Source organism: Pteropus alecto, unplaced genomic scaffold, assembly GCF_000325575.1.
Source record: "Pteropus alecto unplaced genomic scaffold, ASM32557v1 scaffold20, whole genome shotgun sequence".
Taxonomy (NCBI): domain Eukaryota; kingdom Metazoa; phylum Chordata; class Mammalia; order Chiroptera; family Pteropodidae; genus Pteropus; species Pteropus alecto.
The window spans coordinates 45,075,054-45,090,820 of NW_006436298.1; the positions used below are offsets into that span (position 1 = coordinate 45,075,054).

At 32.7% G+C, this 15,767-nt stretch overlaps 1 protein-coding gene across 2 annotated transcripts in view; it reads right to left on the reverse strand.

Annotated features, from left to right (window-relative positions):
* CEP120 (centrosomal protein 120) overlaps positions 1–15,767 on the reverse strand; it is a 66,819-nt gene that overhangs the window by 19,766 nt on the left and 31,286 nt on the right. For both annotated transcript variants that reach the window (XM_006913321.3, XM_006913320.3), the window contains exons 12-18: positions 14,875–15,057; positions 12,919–13,015; positions 12,671–12,823; positions 12,061–12,150; positions 11,837–11,929; positions 10,661–10,822; positions 7,151–7,273 (exon numbers count right to left, since the gene is read on the reverse strand). In XM_006913321.3, the coding sequence (XP_006913383.1) occupies positions 7,151–7,273; positions 10,661–10,822; positions 11,837–11,929; positions 12,061–12,150; positions 12,671–12,823; positions 12,919–13,015; positions 14,875–15,057 (901 nt within the window). The remainder of the gene's footprint in view (positions 1–7,150; positions 7,274–10,660; positions 10,823–11,836; positions 11,930–12,060; positions 12,151–12,670; positions 12,824–12,918; positions 13,016–14,874; positions 15,058–15,767) is intronic.

Here is a 15,767-nt window from a genome sequence, read left to right on the forward strand (position 1 = left end):
TATAAATATTATGGCACATGAACATTTTCTTGTTTAAAATATAGTCGTATTTTTACTGCCTAACAGCCTATACTGAAAGGAATTGAATTAGTAGTCTTAACCTCCAGACAGTTACTATAAATGTATTTAAAACATGTACATTACATAAAGATCAGAGTGAAAAATGCATTTTTTTTTTACAAAAAGTTCTGTTAACATTCCAATCTAGCTGGCATTCTAAATCTGAGAAACCAAATTATTCCTTTTAGAGGATTTTCATTATGTGGAATTTTGTCTTACAATGAAGAAAGCTGGTAGATTCTTTTTTAAACTATATTTTGGCAAAAATCATAGAATACTGAAAACAGTGAAATGTTTAATTAGAAAGCAGTTTACTAAGAGTATAAAGTCAAAAATATTTTAAGAACGTTAAAATAAACCCAAGTAAAAAACAAATGCTCCTAATAACACTCATCTTTTTCTATTTTTCCTCAAATATATAAAGAAAAGCATGAAAGTGATTCAATTAAAAAATAAAGTTATTTATACTTGCAGCAGGCAATCTGTTGTGCATGAGCTGAGGCCAGCTTGGCTATGTTTTGGAATGTACTCTCAATGTTTCAACCCAAGTACCAAATCAATTCATGTAGCCAACAGACAGTTTTACTATTTAAGTGATAACGCAATAATGTGCCTGAATCACAGTAGAATACTGTTATTCTAATGATCTAATTTTTTTTATATCAAGACAACTTTTTCCCATGCATGCAATTCCTAATTTTTGTAAGAAAATAAAGACATTATCCAAAAATTCAAATTTCAGAAAACCCACATGAAAATAAAATGAAAGGAAAAGCAGATTGCCAAATTCACTTCACAAAAGGCCAGAACCTTCTCTGCAGTAATATATGGCTTCATGAAGTCGAGGCCTTTTCTAATCCCTAGTGCTTGGATTTAAATGTGTTGACATTTCACAACTCAATTCATACATCTTAAATTGAATAATACTCTGAGATTATCAAAGATGATCTCTTCCACTTACACGCCAAAGGTTTATATATATTACTTGGTAATTTAAAAATAGGATATATGTCAGAGGACTAGGAAAAGTCTTTTTTATAGCTGTGAGATAAGAGTAGCATTCAATTAGAAGGCACTCATGTTTATGGGTCTTAGAGAAAGTCTAGTGTCCTGGATGGGCCCAAGGATGAGGGTTAGGGCAGGGATGAACCTAGAGTTATTGCTTATACCCAATGGACTGACTGTCAGAAAAAACTGTCTGGGTAGGTTATACTGCTTTTGACATGATTATCAAAATATTTCACATTTGCATATTCACATTAATTTAAAACACATGTATAGACAATACATATAATTTTATTTTTAAATTAAAAAAACTAGCTAGCAAATCTGAGACACAGACCTTATATTTCTAATTTATTCCTATTATCAAATCAATGACTCCTAACTTTTATTTTTAAGGATACAGATGTTTCTGTGATTCTAAGGAAATACATGGACCCAATTCTCAGAAAAATGCACACAACCAACGACTTTGAGTTAAGAGGCCTTGTGAGTTGATCTGAGACTTGGGGAAGGCTTTGCACTTATATGTCATATAGTTTCTCCTTTGAAATATTTTCCAGTTTTATTCTTTTATGTTCCTACTACCATTGCCTTAGTTCAGGCTCTTCTCATCTTCTCAGCCTCCTATCTATTCCATTTACAAATCCTGCAAACCACTGTTAGAACAATTCACTCTCTACTAAAAAATCTACAACTACTCTGCCTACAGTATTGAGCCTAAACTCTTCTGCCTAGGTTTCAAGGCACTCTAAAATATAATTTCCATCCAACTTGCTCTTGCTCAACTTACTTTCTTGGTTTTCCTCAAAAGAAAACCCTCTATTCCAACCACCAGTTTGGTGTCCCCTACACGTCCCTCTCCTTGCCCAACTTACTTCTTGAGTCTGTCAATTCTTTTTCTTCCCTGCTTACTCAAAACTTCAGGCTCTGCTCGAATTCTACTTAGATCTGTGGTTGTCTTAAAACTACTGTATTCTGAACACCAAATGATTTCTCTTTTCTGAACTGTAAAGAGTTTCTATCGCAGTCCCTGGTTTTGATTATACAAGGTCATTTAAAGCTCACTGAGCCATGTCTTCCATTTTACTACAAACTCTTTAAAAGTGAGGTCCCAAAAGGATAAAATATTATTTCTTTCATTTTTCATTGTACCATCAGGGGTGAACACACAGTAGAGACTCACCAAATATTCTTAACTACATAAATTTTAGCTTCTGTCTTCAACCTCTTTATGCTCTACAAATTTATGCTTTCCATATTTTACTTTTTAAAATCCCAATTATTTTTAAGCACTCTAAAAGACATTCTCTAGCTAAAAGCAAATTATAAACTATTATTCACTTATATAAAAAAGAGAATCAAGAAATACATTTGGTAAAACTGTATCTTAATATTAACATATTTTTAGACCATTTCAGTGAAAATGGAAAACTCTGTGTTATATTTAAGAAACTGGGTAATCAGAAAAAAGTTCTCAATCAGACATAACCAGAAATTATGGACTAAATCAGGTAATTTTTCACTTATGTCTTCCTTTTTGTGTTTTTATGTCTTTGTTACTACTTAAGAAATAAGATTCTGCCCTCTTCTGGCACCAAAAAAAATTTACAAAGAATTTGCAGAAAAGCTGAGCAGCTTTGTTTTACCAGGCACTTAAACATGCTGAATGAATTCATTAGATTTGATACAGAGGCAGTTCAATTATGCATTTTTCTCCTCTCAAATTTATGGTGCTGTTTACACTTTTAATGTTTAGTGATTTTTATCTTTTTGGTAGAAGTATAGATAGGAGGAATTTTAAAAATCACTTAAAATTTCTGTGGTGGATTTTATCTAGTCTATATTCAGAAAAGATGAATAAGATAATGCTTCTGTTCTAATTTTGAGATATTTGGTCTCTGAATTTCTCCAAGGTAAAATGGAAACATTCTTTGATAGCTACTTAACAGAGCTTGTGAGAACTGATGAGATATTGTTTGAGTGCTTCAAATATCTCTGGTAGGTACCACAGAATTCGTATTTCTAAACATGGAAATACTTTAATACTTCATCAAAAGACGAGTAGGAAATATCTAGCTGGATTCAAGTTCATTGGTAGAAATATAAGAAGGCCAAAAATGAAGAAATAAAGAGATTGTTTAAGTATGTAAGAAGCAGAATTAACTAGACTTTGCAATTAAATAGATGGGGTAAGAAGAGGAACCAAAGATAGCGTGATAATCGATAGACCACAGAAGCATTTATCGAGTTCAGAAACACTAGAAAAAACCAGTTAATATCTTCCTCAACTCAAAAGATGTTTTGTTTTTTTACCATACTCTTATTCTTATCTCCAAATTTTCTATATATTCACCTTTTTTGCCTCTTAGTGTTTCTTCTTTCCAAGACTAACTCCTCTGAATCTAGACCACTCTTACATTATATACAAAAATTATTCAAAATCAAGACTTGACTATAAGACATGAATCATAGAATTATTACAAAAAAACACAGGTGGTAAGGTCCTTGACATCAGTCTTAGAAATGTTTTTGTGAACTGGCAAGAGGAACAAAAGCAAAAATAAATAAATTGGACTATATCAAACTAAAAAGCTTCTACGCAGAAAAGGAAACCTTTAATAAAACAAAAAGACAACCAACCAAATCGGAGAAGATAATTATAAATGATAGTTCCAATAAGAGGTTAATATCCAAAATGTATAAATAACTCAAACTCAAGAAAATAATCCAATTAAAAATGGGCAGACATCTGAATAGACAATTTTTCCAAGGAAGACATAGAGATGGCAGACAGACACATGAAAAGATGTTCATCATTCATTATTAGGGAAATGCAAATCAAAATCATGAGATATTACCTCATACCTGTTAGAATGGCTATTATCAAAAAGACAAGAAATAACAAGTGTTAAGATATTGAGAAAAGGCAGACCTTGTGCACTGTTGGTGGGATGGTAAACTGGTGCTGCCAGTATGGAAAACAGTAGGGAGGGTCCTCAGAAAATTAAGAATAGAATCACCAAATGATCCAGCTATCTCACTTCTGAGTATTTATCCAGAAAATAAAAAAAAAAAAACCTCTAATTTGAAAAGATACATGCACCTGTATGTTCACTGCAGCCTCATTTGCAATAGCCAAGGTATGGAAACAACCTAAGTGTCCATCAACAAATGAATGGATAAAAGAGATGTGATATATACTACTGTGGAATACTACTCAGCCATAAAAGATGAAATATTGCCATTTGCAACAACATAAATGGAACTTGATGGTATTAAGCTAAGTAAAATAAGTCAGATGGAAAATGACAAAAAAAAGGTATGATTTCACTTATACGTGGAATGTAAAACGAAAACAAACTTATAGGATAGAGACAACAGATTGGTAGTTACCAGAGAGGAAGTAGGGCAAAATGGGTAATGGGAATCAAATGTATAGTTGATGGATAGAAACTAGACTTTTGGTGGTGAGAACACTACAGTGTATAGATACTGAATTATAATGCTATACACTTGAAACTTCTATGTTATAAACCAATGTTACCTCAATTAAAAAAAAAGTAATGTTAAAGTACAAGATAAAATAAGGTACAACTCCTTTACAAAAAGAACTCATTGCCAACTGAAAGGAACTCGGTATTGTTAATTGCAAGTTAAAAAAAAAAGACTGAGTCCTCTATCTATGCTAAACCATCCCCATCTCTCTTATTTAGTTTGTTCTTGCTATTTATTTCTAACCCACAATCTAAAAATATCCTCAGATTTTCCTACCTAGAAATAAGCTTTTCTCAATAGTGTTGGGCCCGGGGCTATACTGGTTTTCTTTTCAATGCTGAACTATTACCCTCTGCAATTTGGCTTCTTAAAAGTCAGAGACTTAACTGCCTAGCGTATGGCCTTTCCTCAACCATTCTTGACCTTCCCTTCAAGAGCGATTACTTTTATTTCCTCATTCTTGAAACTCTTTTTTTTTTTTTTTGAGAAGGCACCACACTAGACTGCTTTTTTTAACTTCTCTAAATCTTCTTAGCCTTATTCTGACTCTTGCTTTTTGTCTATGAAGCTGAACTTTCTTCCTAAGTTTTATTTTCAGTTGTCCTTCCTAAACATTCAAGCAATTTCATCTACTTCTAAGATTACTTTATTCAAATGACTCCCAAATCTGTATGTCTAGCCCTTTTCTCTTCCTGTTATGTATTTTCTCATATTTAACCACGTTTAGTGAACTTCTCCCCTTAGATTATTCTGCTAACATAGCAAATGTAATATGTCTAAAACCAGAATTCTCTACAACTTCTACTTCCCCAAAAAGTTAAAATTCTTCATTTCTATCAATATTAATGTTCATTAAGCCAATCTTACAAACTTGAGAGTAATCTTGACTTTTCCTACCAGATGAAATATGAATTAACTTAGCACCTAAGGTCTTCCCACATACAGTCGAAAATGACCTTTATTTCCTACATTCTCTTATCAGGCCTATTTTTATTTTGAAGCTACTACTGTCCAATAGACTTTTAAATCTCTATACAACTTCTTGGAACGACCTTACCCACATATTTACCTATTTGAAATTTCAACTATCCTTTACATTCTATATCCGATTTTACTGTTTCATTATACTTAATGTGTTGATTGTAGTAGAAGTGACTTTGTTTTCCCTTTGCATTCATAGCATTTAGTAAGAGAAAGTTAGATGATACCTGCTCTTATTTGCCTTTCACTTTAATTATTGCGTAAGTTCCTTGTCTCTTCTTATAACTTGTCATTTACTTGACTCTATCTTGAATATATTTGAATCATTCATAACAGCATTTAGCACAGTGTCATAAATGATACACATTTTTGCTGGATAATGAAAAACCGATTGTATCTATCAGCATCCTGCCAGGAAACCAAAAATCACTCTAGGTCTTTCAAACAGAGGTGATTTAATACAAGCAACTTGTTATACAGATCATGGAAGAGCAGAAATGCCACAGGGGATATACTGAGGTAACCTAGTGATTAGCAACAGCAGGAAGCCCCTATCTGTCCTGGGTAGGAGGGACTGCAAAAGGAAGTACCAAGAAGAAGTGGTTCCTGCTGTCAAAAACAGGAAACTGGGGGTTGTCCAGTGAACTAGAACCACAGTGGGGACTGCCCAAAGGAAGCTAGAGGAAAGTCTCTTGATGATGGAATCATAAAAAGATGCAACTATTGCCAGAAAAAAATAAGGGAAGTGGAGAGACAAAGAGAAGATAGAACTACCCTAGCATCTTCCCAACTCCTATCCACCAATTTGCTGTTAGTGTCCTCTAGTGACTGAATTTACAGGAGAGAAAGGGCAAGGAAGTCTTCAATACAAAGCTGAATAGGAAAAGACAGGCAGTGGCCGACAATTAAATCTTTAAACTTCTAAAAAAATTTTTTCTGTTTCTTACCTGTGTAGACTATATCTTTTTAATATTGCCTAAAAATTATCAAACTAAAAAATGTATGAGCACACATAGTCAAATTTAGGCTGTCTGTTGGACATCACACATTTTTAATGCCTAGAAACTGAACATTCTGTTTGTAGGGAATCCCATTATAAATGAGAGGCAGGACTTGGCTTTCAACCACAGAAGACAAAATAGGGTGGATGTCCCTTCTTCCAATCTGAGAGTATAGGCCTGTGATTTAAATGAAAACTCCTGGTTGGGACACTGAATCTAATGGGTAGTAAGATGCAGAGAGTATTCGCAACGGCTACCGCAAAATGGTATGACACTAGAATTGTGATACAGAATCCACTGACATGACAGTGATGGCACCAACAGTAGCATCTTGAGTTGACTGTTTTGTGACAGGGTAGGCCATGCCTTGCTTACCCCGGTTCCTGCTCATATTTTGAAATTGGTTCTTCAGCCTCCCCTAGAGTTCTGTTGTGCGCAAGCAAGGGCCTTAATTAGTATGAACTACTGACAATGTCATGTGTCTTGAATTGTCTGATGTGTTATTTGATATCAGAAAACTACGGTAAAACATTACATTGTATATGCAAGTGTCATTTATAGATTTTATAAATCGATTAGAACTAGTTGCCATAAATTGACAAGGGTACCTTTTCCAAGGTGAGAAGATCTATTTCAGACTGTAGACGAATTTCTGGTTTGTTCCTTTGCTGATCCTTGAACTGATGGAACTCTTTTTCTAAAATCTTATACTTATTTTCAGCATCATTAAGCTGTATTTAAAAAATACGGTGTTATAGCCATGTTAAAACAATAGTACGCATTTAGAATTGCAGAATTCAAGTGTTGTTTTTTTCTTATTCTAAAGCAAGTTCATAGCAGAAAACTTAGAAACATGAGAAAAATTAAGATCACTAATAATCCTAAAAATTTTGTAAATCAACTGACAGTATATAAAAACATCTTCAGTATGAAATTTCTTATAAAACTAGTATCATGAGAACATTTTTGTTAAATTTTAGAGGGCAAATGAAATAGTCACCTTATAAAAATACTGATACTTTAGAAAGATGTCACATGTAAGAAAAGACTGAGCATTATAAATATACCAGATTACTATCAGTAAAAAAGTTTAATGTAGTATTTATTGGTCTTATAATTGGATACTGCATGAATCTCATAATTCAAACATGATTACAACTTAAGGTAATTTAAAAATTATTTGGCTCAACCCCTTCATATTTATAGGTAAGAAAACTGAGGGTCAAAAGAGCTAAATAATTAAGGTAGTGTCGAAGAGCTAGTGAGCTAGTCACTAGCAGAGGCACAAATAGGATTCAGATCTTTTATTCCCTAGGATAATGCTTTAATGTAAAGCAGACAATATTCCTTAAAATAAAAAAGATAGACTGCCTTGACTGAACACTCTATAATTTTCCTTAGAATCAGTTCAAAACTTCCAAAATAAAATGATATAAAGATGTTCATTTCAAATCTGAGTTTTTTTTTAATCAAATGCAAACAAGCACTGTTACAGATGCTTTCTAAAAACATAAACCAATATAACTATCCATCATTAGATAAACCAATTATCTCTACTAAGACATAGACTTAACTAAATTTGAAATACTGAGAAAATGTGTGGCGAAAAAGGAATTTAAATTATCAATAATAAATTCTTGTTTTATGCCAATAAATACAAACAATTCTGATTGGGACTTATCTAGCAACTTTAACTTTAGGTATTCCATGCATATAAATATTCTGTATAACAGCAGTTCACTTCTTTGAATATCCAGACTTACGTTTTTAAGGTTGAACAGAAACATTTCTAAACTGTCTCACTTTTCTGTTTTAAACGAAACCTAATAAACTTAAAATCTGGTATTTTTCCCACCATTTAGGACATTATCATAAACAATTATCATGGTTACAATCAGGTTGTAAAGCAATAAGCTATTAGGATACTGGGCTCTTTTTCCTTTGATAAGTGGTCCATAAAATACACTCATTTTTTTTTTTTTTTTTTTAGTTCTGGTAACTGCTTTTGTTTGAATATAGATAGTTTATCTTCTTCAGCTTTTGCTGACTGTATGTCTATCTGTCCCTACTTGTTTAGTTATAACTGCACGTATAGTACATGTAACCTGGTTCAGAGTAAAGGCCTAAAAAGTTTTTCTTACATATAAAATATGAAACATTTATAGTCATGGCCTTAGCAATTGGGCATCTCAGAAACTTCTGCTCCCCACTCCCAGTTTTTTCCTAAGTCTTAGATTATGTTTTAGGAGTGCCCTAGGTAATTTTTCTAAAAATACCAGTTTCTTCCCACAGAGGTTCTTCCTCCAAAGATGTAAGCTAATTACACCAATCTGGGACAGGGTGGAGACCTGGGTTTTTTCCCCAAGAACTCCCCTGGTGATTCTAGTAACTGTTAGCAGCCTTGGTTCTAAATGGCTGAATATTCCTGATAAGTGGAAGAAGAGAAGCATTACTGGTGAATCCCATCATAATTGCCTACTTTTACAACTTTATTTCACATTTTAAATGAGATCTCCATAACAATCAAATATGTATTTACAACCACCTAAATAATGTGACCTTAATTAACTTTGAACTGCTATGGAAACTATTTTTTATGCAAAAATTTACTGAAGATGTTAGAGGCATGCATCATATATATCTAATCTACAATATTTTTTCAAGAAAGATACACTTAATTTTTAGCAGCTTGATCCTTGTTTTCTGTTTTTTTAAGCAAATATTTATTAAGCCTCGATTATACGATAAAGACTGGCTAGGCTCTAGGCATAAAGGTATCAACTAAAACAATCATATGGAGCTAACAATCAGACACTGATCAAATAATCACACTAAAGAAAATAAAAGTAAACTGCAATAACAAAGAAAAATAGAAGAATATCCCATGAAAATATAAAACAGAAACGACCTAGACTTGGGGAGCAGGGGTCAGGGAATATTTCTCTGAATCAGTTGATGCTTCAGTCCAAAACTGATGGATGAGTATAGTTTACTAGGCCCACACAAAGGTCCTATGGATGAAGCGAGCACAGTATGCTTGAGAACCTGAAGGAAGGCCAGAGTGGCTGCAGAGTATAAGGCAAAGGTGAAAAAGTGGAAGATAAGGTGAGAGGCAGGCTGAGTCCAAATTATGCAGAGGCTAATAGGGCAAGGTAATGATTCTGGTCTTTATTCTATGAGCAATAAAACAACACTGAAACATTTTGGAGGAGGGTATCATGATTCCCAAATGTCAAAAATATCCTGGCTGCAACAGAAAGAACAAAAATAAAGAACACTTACGGGAAGCTCAGGTATGATGGGAGGATCATGTTGGTTTTTAAATGCCTTTAAGACATCCAAGTAGATGTCAAAAGGCAGATATATAGATCTAGATTGCAAAGCAAAGGTCTGGGCTATAAATGTGAAAGTCCCAGAGGTATATATTATCTCTGAAGCTGTGGGCATTAATAAGGTTAATTCACGAGGTTGTTTAATACAAAGTAAGTCTTGAACTTGGAGGAAGTCTAACATCTACTGGCTAAAAAAAAAATAAGCCTGAGGGGTGGCAAGAGTAGAGGAAAACGAGAGTGGTGTTATGGAAGCCAAGAGAATATACAAAAACAAGGATAACAGTCTTGATGCTTTCAATGAGTATGAGTAAAATGACAAATAAAAAATGCCCATTGAACTTAGTGACTGAGCCATTGGAGGCCTGACCAATAGCTGGCTGGAGCAATGGGGATGGAAAGAGAAATGGGATGGGTTGAGAGGTGAGTGTTAAAGTGAGGAAATGAAGAGGAGCACAGACAATTCTATAGTAAAATTAGGTTCTTAACTGAATTTAGTCTCGTCATACGTGAAGTGTATGTTTGCTAAAAGGAGATTTATGAGAAAAAGATTTTTAGTTGAAAGTTACCTGAAATATAGTACCATCTCATACGAATGATTATAAGAAAAATTATTCCAATATGGTCCTCAGCTTTGACTTAGGAAAAGATTTAACTTAAAGTATATTTGAATCTCAGAGTAATAAATATGAACAATCATTCGAAACTGGATTTTTATGTTTTAGTAAACTATATTTCTAGAATGCAAATAAACTCTAAGTGTAGAGAGATGAAGGTAGTTCATCCAACCTGTTGCTGAAGTCGGTGTTTATCCTCTTCTAGCTGCTTGATCTTTAATCTTTCCAATTCTACTTGGTGAACACAATCTTCCTTGGCCCTACGGACAGAGTCCTGAAGTTCTTGCAGGTTCCGTTCACGTTCTAATTTCAGTTCTTTTCTTTCTCTTTGAAGCTTAAAACAAGTGCATCTTTAAGAGGTTGGCCTATTACGAGCTGCGTTATACTGCTCAATATTCTATTATCCTTACATACAATCAAATGTTTAGAATACTTACAAGTTTATTTTCATAGCCTTTTCAGTTATTAATCTTTAAGTGTACTGAAATTATAAATTTTTAATCATTTAATTTTAATATACAAAGTATATTAAAAAATCCATATGACTTGTGTAATTTCAATTAAAAATATTCTAATCATTTAAAATTCCTACTTGAATAAAACCATTATATAAGCAAATATGCTCAAGTTATTTTTTTTCTTTTAGAAACTTATTTTCTGCCTAATCACGTAGAAGATAACAGAGCTACAGTATTAGGAACAAATACACATTAAATTTAAGTTTAAACATCTAAATGAATTTAGAAATCCCAGAAAACGTATAAGGATAAGGTTAGGGTGATATGTTAAGAAAATTTTAAGAAACACATTTGGGTATATCCTCCTTTGGGTAAAGGAGGATATATATTTAATGTAGAAGAAATTCTAATTATTTTGGAAGGATTTGGGGGTAAATTTTAGTAACTAGGCCTAGTACTAAGGAAAGTTTTCATCTGTTCTTGGGATCTAATGTTTCATGGGCAGGAAAGAGGGATAGTCCCTTCTCACTGAAAACAAAATCAGGATTCTAGACCTCTGAGCCTGCATGACATTTTCTCTTCTCTCTAGGCACTGCAACTATCCATTCGTTTCACATAATGGGCAAGTTAATGAAACACCTCCACTACTGCAGAAGTCAGCCAGAGATACTGAATAAGAACCATTTCAAATAACATTTTTCTCCCTGTTCCTCAGATTCTAACACATAAAATATGCTCTACTCAGCTGAAGAGCTGTTTTCTCCATATGTCTGAAAAACAATTTCTATAAAATATATTTTATACAAGTATAAAGAAAAAAAGAAATGAATGATATGAACCTAATCTATGGATTCTGTGAAATAAAGATATTTGATAGATGAATACACTACCTCTGATTCTGTAATAGCAAGCTGCTGTTCTCGCTTCTCTAAATCAATTAGGGTTTTTTGAAGTTTTCCTTCCAGAATAGTATATTCAGCCACCTAAATAAAATATAATAAAATTATCTATCTTTTCTCCAAATTCAAAACATACATAATTTTAAAAATGCACATACAAGACATGATCGTTAACATTCTTCCTTTCCTCCTTCAATTTCTATGCAAGTTATTACCTTTTTCTTTACTAGTGATTCTCTCTCTCGATCCCTTTTCTTCCATTCCTCTGCAAGCGCTTGCATATGAGCCAGTTCTTTCTGCTTTAGCTACAAAAGGAAGAAAAATAAAGTCATGGGAAAACTCTAAATATTTCAAGTAAACCAATCAGTTGTTTTTAGTTAAAAATTAATTGATCACTGATATGTTTCTTTCAAGGATGCGGGGTGTAATACCCATGTGAGTATAATCCAAGAGAGTATATGATGGTTTTCTAACTCTCTTGATCAGAGACTGACTATTCCAGGTTTCAAGAGGGTATGCTAAATGAGAACCTAAAATTAAAAGAATCCTTCAAATTCTTAAACTCTGAACTCTAACTTTCAGTCCCAATTTTGCCTAAGTATCATAGACAAAGTTTAGGGGAATCCTTCTGAGTGGCTTCTGCCAATCTGTTGCATTTCAAGTATTATTTTATTGTCCAGTTTTCTTTAGAGGTAAGGCACTCTTGATATTCAAAGGGACTGGACAGGGTACCCATGGAACATAGAGAGAAAAGCCTACTATGGAGAAGGAAAAATATACCAAGTAGACAAAAATAGAGTTTTAAAGTAACATTTATAAAATTACCTGATTTTCAAAAATGTCTTCTTGCATCTCTTTCCACATTTCTAGCTCAAGTGCTGCTTTGTACTCTAAGGTTTCACGAGGCTCTGTCTGGATTTCTGAAGGACAAGGTGCTGGAGGAAGAGAAGATGGCTTCTGTTGTACAGCAGATAAAACCTAACATATGAATAAAAAAAGCATATTGAAACAAATACACATCCACACATTAGATCCATTTTAAGGAGTAATTTGATAATATTCAATGATTTTACCTGAGATGAATCAGAGACCAAAATCTCACGCATTTTTACTAGTCCATAATCTTCAAGAGTCATTGTGTAAGAAAGATCTATTATCCTATTGTTTGACCTACAAATGAAATTGGAATTACATTAAAATTCATGAAAATACTTTTGTATTATTTTTCTTATGTCCCCAATGCTATGGCATTGAGTAGGCAACATTTCTTGTACCTGACACTTGCTGCTGAAACTGCAGCAGCTTCTATATTCTTCAAGACCTTTCATCAACATGATTTCATTGGATCACAAACACCCTATTAAATGCATACCTACATTTATTATAAAAGGACCTATGACAGCTGTAGATTACTTGGAGAAATTTAAAAGTATAAAGGAGAAACTTTAAATCTCACTGCCCATAGGTTATTACTGATAAAATTTAGTTTTCTTCCTGTTTTATATATATGTAGATACATATGTACTCATGCATGTTATGATCATAGGTTTTGTCCTTTTTTTCATATTTACAATAAAAGCATTTTCTCATGTCAAAAACATTAATTCAAAATGTAATTTTTAATGCTTATAAAATGTATGAAAGAACTTATGTAGTAAAATAAAAAAAATTCCACTATTCTTTGAATATAGGTTATTCTGAATTCTTTTTTTTTTTGCTTTTCCTGGGATGAATATACTCATATATAATCCTTTAATGGATATATGCATTGCCTCAGGATAATGTCTAGAAGTAGAATAACTATGTTATTTTTATCGTAATGAATACCTCCTATAGTATAGAACTACATGTAGCATTTATTAAATAAAAACAAGACAAATATTAGAAGAAAATAAAATCTTGGCAATAAAAAACCACGGCTTTGTCTAAATCAAATACATTCCATAAACCCTTGGTCAAATCAAACTGTAATGAATGGATCCCACACAATTAGAACTCATAATTAATCAATTTTTACATTTTTTTCTAATCTCACAGATTTTAGAACAAATGAATAAAGTAAAATTAAGCACTACCACATCTGAAGTTTTCACTTAGGTAAAACTCTTAAAACTTCTGTCTACAGAGCAGGGCGATAAAAGTTAATATTCATAACAAATGAACAGCATTAAAATCAGAAGTAATCTGATTATTTTCATTGTATTTTATTTATGACAGAAAATAATGCTAATTTTTAAGAGCAATTTTTCAAAAACAAAACAAATTTTCAGTGAACCAGGATATCTGATTCTTTAAAACACCTGTTTCTACATCTTAAAAGTGAATAAAAGTTTTACTACACCCTCCGCTCTCTAGAAGTGACTATGGGTGGGAGAGTGTAAGAGAAAAAATTTCAATAAAACTTTTAGATCTCAGCTTTTTACTGAGCCTGATTTCCTTCTAGTTTCTTACTATACTTTAAAAATAAAAGTATGTCATATATAATGTCAAACTGAATTTAAATTTCTATTGTTAAAAAGATCATTCGACAAATATATTATTTTGCCTGAAATATGTGAACTCCAGCTTTTCATTATGACAATGCATTTCAGGGTGAAACAAAACAAAACAAAAAACAGTGGTCTTTAAAAGTGCCAAACATTTGTAACATTCTCTGACTTTGGATATGAGGCAAAGGTTAAAATATTTTTCAAGCAGAAAAAGTTATTCCCAATGCAAAATAATATAAAAACAACACTAGAAATTTGACCTTGAATTACTAAATAAAAAGATCCTAAGTTTAAAATTGTCAGGCTAAAGAGAAAGGAGAGAAATACTTACACAACAGTCCAAGTAAATATTACAGTATTATAGTAGCAGAGATTCTTTACTTTGTGAGGGTGTATAATGGGTATCGAAAAGCTAAAGAGTTAACAGGGACACAGCCCCTACAGGTCAGAGAAGATAGATCAGAAAAAAAGATATGAAAAGTTGTAGCTAGCTAATGAGAATAAAAAGCAAAGCTAAGACCAATTTGTAAAATGCTTTACCCTTGTGCTGCAATAATAGGCACACTTTCACTGTAAGTCTGACGCCAACACTGTTCACCATTAGAACCTAAAAAGCGAGTTTTTTCTGAAGACAAGATGTTGGAAAGCTGAATTCTGGCGATTCCCAGAAGTAAATCTTTGCTCATTTTATCTTTGTGCCATAATTCAATCAGCAACGGAATCCTGAGGAAGAGAGAAACACATGTGTTCATACCTACCTATCAACTCTGAACTGTCTTTTCTGGGTTAAAATCTACGAGTTCTCTTAATGTGGTCAAAGATGTTTTTGTTACCTAAACATCATGTAAAAGCTCAAAGATGTTTTTGTTACCTAAACAACATGTAAAAGCTCAATTCCATAGGTAACAAATCAAAATTCTATTACATTTTTTACCTCTTTTCTATGCAACAAAGAAAACCCTCCAAACACTATTATTCCCACAAATGGTTAAATTTTAGTTACCCTTCATTCTTCCTTTTAAAATAATATATGAATTTGAATGGTGATACTCTGAGAAAATAAAATGACATTTCGGATTTAATTTTTCTTCACAAATCCATTTCAGATAGCTGGATTAACACCTCTATTTTATAGAGATGAAAGAACAGAAAAAGAAAATAATACACTACAGTCAATCAATGAATCTATAATAAAAACTAAATAGTTTGTATTTAACTTCACATATTGTATTAGGAAAAGGCAAGACTACTTTTCAAAGTTCCTTCATTACTCATAGATTGATATGACAAAGTTCTAATATCTAAACTCAGGCAAATAAGTCATGAAAATCTGAAAAGAGCCTTCATAACCACATAAAACTTTGAGGCAGAAGCACAAATGTCACAGACATTTTAGTATATGTTTCTAGATTCTCAAATGCTATGGCTTTAAA